Genomic DNA, 14,210 nt, shown 5'->3' on the forward strand with positions numbered 1-14,210 from the left:
GGACATCCCCGCCCGGCGCCGCTCCCCGGAGCGCGATGCTGCCGAGCCCAGCGGGGCTGCCCGAGCCGCTGCCCCGGCCCCGGCAGCTCCCGAGCGAGCGAGCGGCGCCTCCGGCAGCGGGACGGGCACCGCGGGCACCCCGCTCGCTCCGGGGCTCGCCCTCGCTCCAGCGGTGCCGTATCCGCATCCCGGGGCTGGCCGGGAGCCGCCGCGTCTGTGTTTATAAACCTGAGGAATTCGAGCGCGGCGGATCACAAACAGCCCATTGTGCTGTGTCAAGCAGCGAAGTGGGCTCGTAATCCCATGCATGCTTTTCCCACTCCGCTCCGGGAAAGCCAAGCCTTAAATAGTTTTCCAGAAGTAAAACACGCCCGGAAAGCGCCGAGCTCAGTTCTTGCTATTCCCGAATCCCCGCTGCTTCGGAACCGCGCAACTAAGCGGCTTTCGCAGCGCTGGGGAAACGCAGACGATTAATTACAGCTTAGAGAGGCTGGAATAGATGCGGCGGCCGGCAGCGAAGGCGGCCCGAGCGGGGCGAGTGGCGCTGGCCCGGGCCAGCCGGCCGGTGGCGAGCGGCCAATGTTTACTGACCCCTGGCCGGGTCACTTTCGATAGCGGCCGGAGCCGGGGGCCGCTCTGGGCAGCGCCCGGGGCATCTCCGGGGGGCGGGCGGCTCCCCCCGCCGGGTACCCCCGCGCTCGGAGCGACCAGCAGCCAACACGTACGGGGAGAAGGGCAGGGCTCGCCCCGCTGCTCCCAGCCAGCGAGCTCCGCCGCCGCGGCTCTGCCCGGGGCATCCCCCGAGCGCCGCGGGCGGACAGCCGTGGGCACGGCCGGCGCGGCAGCCGGGGAGCCCCGGCCCGAATCCCCCGGGAGCCCGGCCAGGGAGCGAGTGAGACACGGGCACCGAGGCTGGGGCCACCCTGCGCAGCCCATGGCTGTCCCCCGAGCCGCCCGGGGCACAGCCCGCAGGGAGTCCCGCTGCCGCCAGCCTCGGGCGGCCGAAGGCGGGAGGGGAAAGGGAAGGGAAACCCCGCTAGGGAAACCCCCTGCGCGAAAAAGGGGCAAAGAAAGGCGGACAGCGCTTACTTCTCGTGCCTGGCGTTCTCCTGGATGGCGCTCAGCACCCCCGGGGGCGCGGGGGGGACGCCCTGCTGGAGCCGGCATGTGGCCAGGTGCCGGTGATGCTCGTCCTGAAGGCAGGCGTTTTCGTGGTACAACTTGGCCACTTGCTGCTCCAGCTCGTCTATCCTCCGCTTCTGCTTCTCCAGCAGCTCCTGCTGCGTCTCGATAATCTTGTTCAGCTCCTTCAGGTACTCGGCCGCCTTGCTGGGGTTCTCGGCGGGGCTCTCCATGGCCGCCCCGCACCTCCGCGGCGCGGGGGGGGCAGGCGCCGGCCAGCGCGCTCCGCTGGCAACTTAAGCGAGAGGGGAGGAATAAATAGCCCGGCGGGGAGCGGCGCCCCGCGGCCCCGCGCGTCCCCTCCTAGAGCCGCGGCTGCCCGGGCGGGCGGCGGCCCCGCGCCGCCATTGCTGCCGCTCGGCCCCCGCCGCCGAGCGAGGGCAGGGCCGCCGGCCGGGGGAGCCGGAGCCGCCGCCGGAGCCGCCCGGAGCCGCCCGGGCCCCGCCGCACGGCGCTGTCCCCGCGCCCGTCCCGCCCTGCCCGAGCCGCAGCCGGGCTCGCCCGTCGCCTGGCAGCGCCCGCGTCCCCGCCGCGCTCGGAGCCGGGCATGGGCAGGGGCGCGGGCCGTCCCTGCGCCGGGCCCGCCGCTCCCCGCCTCCCCCGCCGCCGCCGGGATGCGCTTAAGTAACGGCGGCCGCTCCTCCGGGGGGCCGGCGGGGGATCGGCGAGCGCCCCATCCGCGCACCGCATCCCCAGCTCTGCATCCCATCCCTGTATCCCGTTCCAGCATCCCATCCCTGTATCACATCCCAGCATCCCATCCCGCATCCTATCCCTGTATCTCATCCCTGTATCCCATCCCCGCATCCCGTTCCTGCATCCCATTCCAGCATCCCATCCCTGTATCTCATCCCTGAATCCCATCTCCAAATCCCATTCCCGCATCCTATCCCTGCATCCCATGCCCGCGCCCCATCCCGGCGCGGCTCCGGCCCCGTTCCCCGCGGCGGGAGAGCCCCGGGAGCGGCGCGGGAGCGCTCTCGGGAGCGGGGCCCGGGGCGGCGCGGGGAGCAGCGCGCTGTGCGCGGAGGCGGGCGGGGACCCGGCCTGCGGGACCGGAGCTGTCCCTGCCACAGCTGGGGGGGGGCAGCGGGGGTGGCCCCCCGAGCCGGGCGCCCCGGCAGCACGCCCCGAGTCAGGCAGCAGAGCCCTCCGCCTCTCCCGTCAGCATCCCTGGCGTTAAAACCTCTGTTGGTGAAACGCTGCTTCCCGCTAAGGCTGCACCAAGCCAAGAAAAGTTGCTGAGGTTTTGGGTCCTGTATCATCCCAAGTGTGTGTTGGGAATGCTTGTGAGAACCGGGAGTAGGAAAGGGAAACGGGGAGATACTGCAGGAAGGAGATAGGAAGCTGAAGACGTGATTTTCTCCTCCCTTCCTCTTTATGTCTCCTTATTTATTTTTTTCTAATTTTTCTACCTTTTCTCTCCATTTTTCCACTTGCCAAGTTTACAATTAATAAAATGTTCTTGGAGGGGTTGTTCTGCTGTCGCTGACTCCCCGACCCTCGGTGGTGGAGTCAGCGCTTCCTCACCTGTGCCAGGACGCCCTGTGCTCCAGGAGCGGGGCCGGGGCCGCAGGGCGAGGGGAGCTGCGGGCTCGGCCTCGAACCCTTCGGTGCTCCCAGCACAGGCTGGCTGTCCCAGCTGCTGTCCCTGTCCCCAGGGGGAAAGGGCCGTGAGGGGAGGCTGCAGCCACAGCCAGACCCCTCTGACAGCTCCCAGGGCCACTCTGGCTTTAGGCAGAAATAACTTCTGGCAAAACTTCCTTTTGCTCTGACACGAGTGCACGAAGGGCTGTTGTGACTGCCGAGGTGACTGGAGCACGAAGGACTAATTTCCAGTCCTAGTGGGGATCCTGACTTCACAGACACGTCTTCAGCTGCTCTCTGAAGAGACCAAGCCTCCTTTCCGGCAACTTTATTAGTATTTTTCATTAGAATTCTTGAAAATATTTCTTTCCCTAATACTATTAGTTCAGAATGTATTTGCTAAGGTGCAGTTTACTCTGCTGTGCGTGGAAAGAAATGCTTATCATGGTATCTCACAGAGGCAACCTGCACAGTAGCAGGCAGCCAGAGTATTTGTCAGGGGTTAAATCAATAAATAAAGCAAGTGAACTTGCTTCTTATATGCAAGATAAAAGGCAAAGTAAGACACTCAAAACTCATTAAAGGATGTGCAGACAATAAAAGCTTATTAAGCGTTTCACAGCAAGGGCAGTGGAAGTGGAGCAGCACAGCTCCTACAGCGAGATCTGTTTGAAGCACCCAAAAATTCCCGAGTTCGCAGGACCCGTGAGCACTGCTGGGGAGGCAGGAGCCGCGTTAAGCTGACAGTTTTCTGCTTTCTTGTCCCTAGCAGGGAAAAGGCTCCGTTCCCGCCCGGAGAGCTGTGCCCGTCTGCTCCCTCTCCGCAGGAAACCACGAATTACCCTGATAAATACATTAAACCCCCAGACGTGCCCTGGGGCTGGCACCTGGAGCCTGCACCGTGCTGCTGGTGTGTTCTGGATGTTGCTGCTGCTCAGCGCTGAAAGAGAGAGGAGGACTCTGTGCCTCAGGGATGGTCTGTGCCCCTCCAAAAGCCTGCATGCTCCACCAGGCTCTGTGAATTAACAAGGAGAGGTAAACTTAGAAGATAAGCATATTCATAGAATCAATAATGTATTCACTCTCTATCTGTGGAGACACAGATTGTAAAAGCAGACCCAGCTTGTTCAGATTTGCTCAGTTAGAAAATTAAGTGACATCAAGCCTAACCTTTTAAAATATGAAAATCATCAAAATAACATTCTTATTACTTGCTAACATCCTACCTCAGACAGTCCTTTTCCATAAGCTACGCAGCACATGGTTAATTCTTGCCTGGGAAAGTGCCAAGGAAGATTTAAATATGAAAGGGAACGTTGCTCATTCAGTAAGTAGGATTCTCTTACTCATCTCTGGCAAGAGAGAAGTCACAGAGAGGTTGGGGCTGGAAGGGACCTCTGGAGGTCACCCAGTCCAACTTCCCTGCTAAAATACCACATCACCCTTTGGGAAAACCTTAGAATGTCTCGAGTTTTGGTGTTTTCTGGCAAATCAATACCCTGCAGAGGATTCTTTTTGAGTGTTCAGGGTCTGGTCCAGACTCAGAGTCACATCCCTGGTGCCCACAGGCTCATGGGCTGTTTGATGTCCACCAGAGATCAGGCACAATCCTGGTCTTTGAGCTGCCAGAGCTGGAGGAGGGTTTGGACAAGGCTCTCAGGGATGCCCAGGGTGGGATTGTTGGGGTGTCAGAGCAGGGCCAGGGGCAGGGCTGGGTGATCCCTGCGGGTCCCTTCCTGCTCTGTGTTTGCCTGTCCTGTTCTGAGAGCCTGGCTCTTGCCCTCACTGCCCAGCTTGGGTGGTTTGTCAGAGTTAAATTTATAGTTCTGTGTAGAGGCTGAGCACAAAATGTCGCTGTTTCACAAATGGTTTGGTGTGGCTAATAATGCCGTGGGTGAGCAAACAGCTGAAATAATTTTTTTCAAAGGAAGATAAGACCAAGAAAATGCCTGTGATACATATTTTTCTATGTAAAATTAATTAGGTCAATGTAATATAAAAAAACAAGAATCCAGAAGTCATGCAGTGATTTGTGCTCAATCCTAACTCTGCCCTCCATCCCTCTCTTTTAAAATTCTCTTCGAAGCCTCTTCTTTCTTGGTTGCATTTCTCTCCTAGCTCCCCCCCAGCCCCCTTAAATCTCTGCCTCACTTCTTGGTTCTGCTGCTGTGTTTAGTCACTGAGGAATGTTATCCTGCTGTTCAAGTTTATCCTGTTGTTAGAATTTATATGTAGGTCACAGAACTCACAAATGGTTGAGGGTGGAGGGACCTCAAAGCCCCTCCAGTGCCACCCGTGCCATGGCAGGGACACCTCCCACTGTCCCAGGCTGCTCCAAACCCCAGTGTCCAGCCTGGCCTTGGGCACTGCCAGGGATCCAGGGGCAGCCACAGCTGCTCTGGGCACCCTGTGCCAGGGCCTGCCCACCCTCACAGCCAGGAATTCCTTCCTAACATCCCATCCCAATGTCTTCTCTTTCAGTGTCAGGTCCTGGCCCCTTTCCCACCCTGCATTTAACGTGTGTGTCCCCTCCTGGTGTCCCAAGGTAGGACAAAAGTCCTGCTCTCATTGTGGGTGCTCTCCACACACCCAGCAGTGCCTGCTCCTCTCCAGTGGAGCAGGATAAGTGTTATCCACTGGATAACATCAGGAAAATCAACATTCTGGGGGCCTGTTTGCTCCATTCTTTGGAGGTTCCTGGGGGAAAGAAGGAAATAGGAATCCCGCTGCTGACCAGGACCATGAAACCCATAAAACAATAATGCCTGGGAGATGAGACCTGACTCTGAGAGAATAAATAAGAAAAAAGATTTCAGCCATAAAGACCTCAAATCTTTTAGGAACTGTGATGTTTCTGGTTTTTTTCTCTCTCCTGGTTAAACATAACCACTTTTAAGACCTGATATCTTATTTCTCTTAACAGTTTATTTGATTTCTACTTAAGGGCATGAAACTTCCTCATACCTTTTCCTACCCCAAATCCTTTTCATTATAATCTCTGGTAAAATACTATCATAGTACACTTTTTTCTTAGTTCAGTGGGATGCATTTGGGCTTTATCTATGTACCTCAATCCCTCCTCTATAAAGGGAGAATACCTGGCCCACTCTCAGGAGCCTCCTGGCTTATTCCACCCCACAGTGCCCATCTGGCTTGGATGGCACTTGGAGAATTAGGCTGTTCTTACCCTGACCAGCTCCTAAAGCATTTGAAATATCCCAAGCTAAGCATGGTAAAATCACAGGCCATATTTTAAGATATCTTCACAAGGCAGCAGAAAGTTCAATTTTAATTTTCTAAGTCTGATCCTGAGTGGACTGATCATTACTGTTTGTAGGAATTGCCTTTTGATTTATGAAAGAAATTATAAATTGGCTCCTCCAGGTTCTGTAGCTGAATCTGGAGGTTTGCCTGCAAAGTGTGGCCCAGAACTAATCCATCTAAGTGTGCAGCTTTAACCAAGCCTTCATTCTAATGAGCCTTTGACAAAAGATTTCCTTTGTGCTTTTGTTGGTTTCTGCTTCTTTTGTTGGTTTCTGTGATTTCTGCTTCCATATCTTGTTTTGGTAAGTGATATCAGGGAATGTTAGCAGGCAAAAACCAAATGTGTCCTCTTGTGCAAAGTCCTTGGGAAAGGACTGTGTCCTTGAGTCCTGGAAAATAAAAAGCGCTGTTAATGGAAGGTATCAAGCAACTCAAACATAAAGTGATAATTTAACAGAGATAAATAATAATCATATCAATGCATCCCTAATATAAAAGAGACACATTAGCTAGGAATGCATTGCTTCTTTGGAGAAAGAGGAAAGCTCAGTGCTGGGTTTTAAAGGAATGGGTGTGCTGGAATGGCTCCCAGCTGTCCCTGGGGAGTGGCAGTGGCACCAAGGGCAGGGCTCACACAGGACCTGGCTGATACTCGGGGCTCTGGGGCTCTCCAGAGGAAAATCATACAAGAACAGAAAAAATCCTGCTCTGAAATTGGGAAGTAATTTTATAAAAGGGACTAAATGGAACTTATAACTCTAATTTAGCAATAAATATAATGAAATTTGGAGTAAGGTGTTAATTGAAGAAGTTATTTTATAAATGGTGCAGAAAAATTTTTTGTGGTGCTTGAGCTGAGATTGAAGCCAAACCAGAGCTGGAATCAAGGCCACCCTTTATGAACACATCATATTTTAAGTTGTGGGATAAACTGTGACTGGAGGAGATGAATTCTTGCTGTGGCACCAAGTACCTGGGGCAAGAGCAAAAAAATACCAGAAGAAAACACTTCCTATCTCATAAATGGATAAAACACAGGGACAAAAACCACAACCTTGGCATCAGGGTGGGAAGCTGAATCCTGAAAGAGGAAAGGAAACAAATAAACCCATCCCAAAATACAGCTTCAGAAACTCCTTGAAAGCAAGGAGAAGCGCCAATGCTAAAATAGCTGATTCCATGTCTTGTCACCACTCCTTGTGGTTCCATGATTTCATTGCAGTGTTTGTGAGCTTATAAAGCAATAAAATATCAAATAGCAGCATTTCAGTAGAAAATAAAAACCCAAACCAAAGTTTTCATCAAGTGATTTCTGAACAAAAACTTGATAAGCAAGCTTGCTCATGGAAATCTGTCAGAGGTTTCTCTGTGTGTTTAATTGGGTTTTGTTTTAAAACATCATTTAAATGATTAATTACCTCAGCTGCCAGAGTCAAAGTCGCCCACTATTTTCCATTTTAAGATTTTTATTCCATTTTGATCCCATACATTTCCATTCTCATATTTTTCTGTGCTTTAATTGGTCAGAGTCAGTTTTTCCATGCTTACCATATCCATGCTTAGACTGAATTATCTTGGCAAATTTCAGCAAACCCTGCATCCAGAATAAGATTATGAGGAAACATGAAAATCAGATCATATTCCATTCTTTTTTAAACATCCATGCGAACAGAAATTAGAGAAAGGTCAGACTAAGCAACTGTGATAAAGTACAAAGTCTTCAGAAATACGGATTTCTTTTCACGGAATCATGGGATATTTCAGAAATTCTCCTGAGCTGGGAGGGAGCCTCAATTCACTCCTGACTCTGCACAGACTCCCCAGCAATCCCACCCTGTGCATCCCTGAGAGTGTTGTCCAAGTTCTCCCACTGGCATTTTAAGTTGGGCACCTCCACTGGTGAAAACCAAAGATTTTTATCATTAATTTCTTTTTCCCTTTTCACATCTGTAACTGGCATGTTGCTCCCAAGAATGCCAGGAACAGAAAGTCACTTGGATGGCACAGCAATATTTTTTACCTTAGGAAAATAATTCTGCCTTCCAAGAGAAGTTTAAACTAAAAAAAAAAAAAAAAAGGGTGAGACATCCTGAAAAATCAGTATCTAATCATAATTCCAGCATGTATCCTGTTCATTCCATCTGAATCCAATGGATAAAATCACAGTTTGAAAGCAGGGCACACCATACTGTTTATCTCTTTGACATCAAGAAAACTTGAAGGAAAAATACCCTATTTTACTCATTTCACATGAACTGCAGCAGCCTATAAATTCTGCAGACTTGGGTTCCCCACCTTTCCTGCACTCAGACCACCTTTTATTGGATATATTTCTGTGGTTTTAATGGTGATGTGGAGAATTTTGTCATTTTTTCCAATTGTGCAGCACCCCCAGGACAGCTGCACTATCTGCCGATGAGATCAGCACACAAAAATACAACATTTTAGTGTATCATAGCAGGTAGAAAAGGGCAATGTTAATTCAGGCAGTCATTAACTAAAACAGGGCATGAGCTAATAAAGCTGTGCAATGATTAAAGGGGTATATTTTTGATTCTGTGGTCATTAAGGTATGTTTGTACCAGTGCAATTAGAGCAGCCCAGGTTTGCTCTGACTCACTGTTTTTATCGGTCTGCAGTTGTTCAGATTTCCACCATATCCTTTTGTTCTTGAGAGGAACCCATAATATATCACTGTATATATAAATATACACGTGTGAAGAGAAGGAGAAATAACATTTCATTTGTACAAAAGGAGGAAAAATCACCCCCCAGCTTTATCGCTGACAACAGCTGAGGGAAATTTAAGTTCTTTCATTTTATTTGCAGCAAGGCTTAAAAATAGATTTGCAAATTCAGACTGGAAACTCTTCTATCCTCTTCCAAAAAAGAAAGGCACATCACAAAATGGACAAATCAATTCCAATTGCTTCTTGCCCAAAGAAACAGCACTAAACCTCAAGGTGTCTCAGGTAAAGATTCCAAATCAGGAAATGAAAAGCTGAACAAGAAAACGCTGAGGTCAGGCAGGCTCAACCTTTCCTTATCCCTTTTTATCCCTTCTCTTTCATGCTGCTGTGAGGCACACGGAGGATGGGAGGTGCTGGATCATTAGGAACAGTCTGTATTTACAATTTCAGCCTGGGAGCCTCAGCCAGCCCCTTCAGAGCTGACCTGGTGCGTGCAGCCCCAGCCTCCCTCCCTCCCTCCCTCCCTCCCTGGCGCTGCAGCTGCCTGGGGAGCTCCAGAGCCAAGAGTTCACTCTGCTCAGCTGGGGAAGGTTCAAGGGGAACATGGTTATTTCTGTCCAAGCTTACATGAAAAAATGTGTTTGCCACCTCCTGATTGCCAAATATTGCCTTTTTTCTGGTCTTGCATGAGCAAGGGCAGTGAAATGCTATGAACAGAGGGGGAATCCAGCCCAAGGGGATGCTGGCCTTATGGAGAATGTAGCTTTTGTTGCACATTTCCTGTTACTATTAAAAGCTCACAATTAAAATGCTCCCATGGACGTGGTGCAGCCCCAGCCTCTTGGTGGTTGGTCATACAAACAGAGCTCCTCCTGTGTGTCAAGGTTTCACTTGGATCAGGACTCCTGAAAAGCATTGATCCCACCCTCTTTAGAAATGCAGTAACTTCTGGAAGCTTTTCCAGCTGAAATGCTTAAAAAAAAAAAGAAAAGAAGAAAAAAAGTCCTTGCTTTTGGAAGCTTTGGGGTTCTCTCAAGAGGAGGCTCTATCACAGCCTATAAAATATGTTACAGGGAATGACAAAGCAGCGTGGCAGCAAAGTGCTCAGTGAACACTTTGGAGGGGGATTACAGACTGGCAGAGGGAACAGCTTTGCTAAGCCAGAGGATCTTCCAGAACTGACCCTGCCAATTGAGTAGCTGCAGGCAAAAGCAACTTGATTCACTCTAAAGATGAATTGGAATTCTACTCGAAAGGAAAAGTGAAAAGGGAAAGTGCTGCTGCTACAAAGAAGAGATGGAGATGTAAGTTCTGGAAATGCAGCACAGAAAGAAGGAGCTTCATTTTTCATAAGTCTCTTTGTGCGTGTTCCTTTGTCAGAATTAATCTGTGTGATTTATCCAGAGGAGAATAATGATCTGAACCATCCCTGAGAGCAGCAAAGTGTTAATCAGCTCTTTGGAGCCTTCCCCTTGGGCAGGCCCTTAGAACACAAGGAGAAACTCCAGATCAAACAAGTCCTTAGTACAAACGACAAATGCAGCTTAATCCCAGTCCCTCCGAGGTTTTCGACTTGTTAAAAACATGGAATGAGCTAACTGGGAGCTGGTGACAAACTGCTGAGGGCTCCCTGAACCCCAGCTCTCTCTCTGAGGGCTCCCTGAACCTCAGCTCCCTGAGGGCTCCCTGAACCCCAGCTCCCTGAGCATTCCCCTGAACCCCAGCTCTCTGAGGGTCCTCTGAACCCCAGTTCTCTCCCTCTGAGGGCTCCCTGAATCCCAGCTCTCTGAGGGTCCCCTGAACCCCAGTTCTCTCTCTCTTGAGGGCTCCCTGAATCCCAGCTCTCTGAGGGTTCTTGTGAACCCCAGCTCTCTGAGGGAGCCCCTGAACCCCAGATCTCTGAGGATGTTCCTGAACCCCAGCTCTCTGAGGGTTCTCTGAGGGTCGCCTGAACCCCAGCTCTCTGAGGGCTCCCCTGAACCCCAGCTCTCTGAGGGTTCTCTGAGGGTCGCCTGAACCCCAGCTCTCTGAGAGCTCCCCTGAACCCCAGCTCTCTGAGGGTTATCCTGAACCCCAGCTCTCTGACAGTTCCCCTGAACCCCACATTTCTGAGGGCTCCCCTGAACCCCAGCTCTCTGAGGGCTCTCTGAGGGTCCCCTGAACCCCAGCTCTCTGAGGGCTCCCCTGAACCCCAGCTCTCTGAGGGCTCCCCAAACTCCAGCTCTCTGAGGGAGCTCTCTCCAGGAGGGTCCCCAAGGAACAGCAACCCCACAAAGACAATCTGCCATACTTGGGCTCCTCAGCTGCTGGGTGTGTGAGGTTTGTGCTGCTCAGGCAGCCCTGGAGAGGATCCCTGGGAGGCCACACACGGTGGGAGGATACACAGAAATGCAGGGCCTGGCTGTCACTGAGGGCCTGAGGGCATGGCTGTCACTGAGGCCCCTTGGGACTGTCCTCCATCCCAGGCAGGCAGAAGCTGTGGAGATGTATTTTTGCAAAATCCAGGGCAGAAAAGGTCCATGAAGACCCAGATATCAGGGAAGAATGAAATGGGATCCATCTGTGTTTCCAGCCAGCCCAGCAAAATCTGCAGGATCTGACCTGTGGGAGATTCCTCCCTTCCTGTGTGGGACCCTCTGTGTTTGTGACACTGCAGGGCTCAGCCCCAAAGGGAGGGAGAAGGGAGGCATTGAAGAATGTCTTGGCTTTTAAAACCTCTGTCCCACTCTTCTGAATTGGTATTGATTCCGTTTTCTTCTTAAAATTTTGATCCTCAAGCTGCTCAAGACACTTTCTTTTCTCTGTGTGGACAACAAAGTGAATTTGTATCTTCAGAAATGCCTTCTTAGCAGAGAAGGTGCAGTTTAAATTATGTGATAAATCTGATCCATTCCCACATGGAAAAGCTAATCCTGATCTCCATATAAAACCTTTCAGTGTACTGAGCTCTGTGTTCCACTGCCCCATGTAACCAAGAAGTATCCTCTGTATCTTGAATTAATTCATGTGAGTAGCTCTTTACTGAAGCACACAAGTGGCACTAATCAAATACTTTGGGGTGAGTGATCTTGAAACCTATCTTTGAGGAATTCTATGGCAGGGCTGGAAACTGGGAACTTGGTTTTACTGTCAGTGATCCAGCATTTTAAAGTCTCTACTGAATTTACTTGCTGAGTTACAACAGGAAAAAGATGCATTATTAATGTTTGGCTCTGCCTTTCACCTGAAAAAGATATTTTCCAAAAAGAAATGTAAAGAGAAGATCTCATAATTGTGTTTGTATTACTCAGATCTGTTGAGGAACATAGTTCTGCCATTACTTCAATGTGTGGCCTGGAAAGACTTTCACATTGCAAAAAATTCACTTTGCAGCTACATTTTCTCAAAAACTGGCTGTCAAAAAGTCATCCCTGTGTCATTTCTGTGTTTGATGCTGGCTATAAGCTGACAGTTGAAATAGATCTCGAGGAATTTCTGATGTCGGATGAAATAAATGCATCCTTGGAAACAAAAAGGGCTTTCAAAAAGGTGCAGCTACGACTGGGAGCAGGTTTCAACTCATTCCTTTTTGGCTTCTGTTATTGTCTGTTGGTTTTTTTCCCCTTTAATCTCCCAGAATTTCTGCCACTGCCTTTGCCACACTTGCTATGAGGGTGGGCACGGAGCATTTCCCCAAAACAAACAAAGCAAAAGCAGAGCTCAGGAAATCACACAGGCCTTTGCCTGGGTGTTCATTCCCATTTCAGAGAGCTCCTGAGAAAAGGGATGTATCTCTGTCATATTCAAACTCAGAAGTGAAGCAGACAAAGCCTCATTCTGCTTGCTGCATCCACAGCAGTAACCTGACAAGAGATTTTTTTTCTCATTTATTTCTTCTTTTTCCTTCCTTTCTGCCCCTCTCCCCCCTCCCTCTTCCTTTTTCTTTCCCTTCTCCCCTTTCCTCTTCCCACTTTTTTTATTTTTAATTTTCCCTTTTATTTTGCATCAGAAAGGTGCTGATGACATTATGCATCAAGATTGCACTTCAGAGCAGTTACAGAATCTTGTGAAGTCAAGGTCAGTAAAATTGTAATTCAGACACTCTGCTCTTCATCTTGCTCTGTTTGGTGCAAAAGTAGGAAGAATTCTTGACAAGGTCTGCACACCCATAGCATTCCTTCTCAGCTGATGACAGGGAATGTGCTGCTTGGTGAAACACTGCATATCAGCTCTCACAGCATCCAACTGGCAAAGGAAGCAGGCCCTTGTTATGCAAAATCCTTGTTTGTAAACAGTGTTCTGCCTTTAAATTGATTTTAATGCTCTGCCTTGGAGAGCTCCTGCGCTGATTTTCCCAACAGAATCCACCACAAGGGCCATCTGGTGGCAGCAGCACATTGAATCTGCACAAAACCTGGTAGGGAATGATCCAGGGGTAAATTTCCAGTAGAATGCAAAGGGCTCTAACCCTGCACTTCTCTTAAGGAGAAATGTGCTGTAACACACTCTAGGCTGGAAAAATTCCCACAAACTTGGAGAGAAAATATAACTTGTTCCGTGGCTGTCATCCCAAGATGAATGTCAGTACAGATATTAGAATGTAATAATTTTCTATTTTATATTAAAAATTTAAATTGTTTCCCTTCCTGTCCCTGTCCCTGAGCTGTCCCCAGACAGAGAGTTTTGCTAATGGACTCCTCAATGCCTTCTTGCAGGGAGGAACATCTTTCCCTTACTAAAGGGAAATCCCATTGCAGTGCTCAGTGCTGCAGAGAGGCTCATTTGGTACCCACAGCTTTTTACAGACACTCAAAACCTTCAGGTTTGGGAACCAAGACTTTAATAAATTTCATACTTGACCTATCATCGCTTCACAGTTATGGAAAGGTGAAAAATCCTTTGGGAGAACTATTTGAGATTCAGCCTCTCAAGGTAAATGTAAGGCTTTTTTCTGTGGGGATGTTTTCCTGGGGTATTTTGGCCTGTGCCTGTGCACATCTGGCAGTGGAGTTTCCTGCAGTGAGGTAAATTTGGGGTGGTACCAGTGAGGTGGATCTCAGACACAAGTTCCATGTTCTGTTCTTAGCACTGGGGGGTGCTCAGGCTGGGGCACACAGATGCTGTGTGGCAGCCTCTCATCTCTCCCAGGATCCCTCCAGGACCAGGGAATCAGGAGGATTTGAAATTGTAATCAGGAGGATTTGCTCTCTCGCTGTCCCTGGAAGGCAGCTCTGGAGGCAGAGGTGCTGACTCAGGAGCAGTGTTTGGCGCTGGGTTACAGCAGAGGAGCGGCCTCAGTCCTGTGGGAGCTCCCCTGATACACAAACCCCCTGAAATCATCCCAGCAAAGCACCTTGGATCACCAAACAACACTCCATGGAGAAGATAACCTCATTTTGGATTGAAAACCTCCTGTTCTGGCTGGAAACATTTCAATCTGCAGAGCCAGCATTCAGCCTATTCCATCCAGCAGCTTTTTCTTAGGCAGAGTGGCTGCTGGTGTCACAC

At 50.1% G+C, this 14,210-nt stretch overlaps 1 protein-coding gene and 1 long non-coding RNA gene across 8 annotated transcripts in view; one reads left to right on the forward strand and one right to left on the reverse strand.

The window, feature by feature from the left end:
- The window catches only part of IQSEC1 (IQ motif and Sec7 domain ArfGEF 1), a 302,794-nt gene extending 301,352 nt beyond the window's left edge, over nucleotides 1-1,442 (reverse strand). For 2 of the 7 annotated variants that reach the window (XM_063164351.1, XM_063164360.1), the window contains exon 1: nucleotides 1,090-1,438. In XM_063164351.1, coding sequence (XP_063020421.1) covers nucleotides 1,090-1,355 — 266 coding nt within the window. In that variant the 5' untranslated portion in view covers nucleotides 1,356-1,438. Of the gene's footprint in view, nucleotides 1-1,089 lie in introns of all 7 variants that reach the window. The other 5 variants (XM_063164354.1, XM_063164362.1, XM_063164350.1 and 2 more) reach the window with 4 other exon arrangements.
- LOC134422379 (uncharacterized) lies at nucleotides 1,187-4,786 on the forward strand. Its single transcript, XR_010028803.1, has 2 exons — nucleotides 1,187-1,313; nucleotides 3,539-4,786. It is a non-coding gene; the product is annotated as an uncharacterized LOC134422379 (long non-coding RNA).
- The last annotated feature ends 9,424 nt before the right edge of the window (nucleotides 4,787-14,210 follow it).

The sequence above is a fragment of the Melospiza melodia genome, chromosome 10 (genome assembly GCF_035770615.1).
Source record: "Melospiza melodia melodia isolate bMelMel2 chromosome 10, bMelMel2.pri, whole genome shotgun sequence".
Classification (NCBI taxonomy): Eukaryota; Metazoa; Chordata; class Aves; order Passeriformes; family Passerellidae; genus Melospiza; species Melospiza melodia.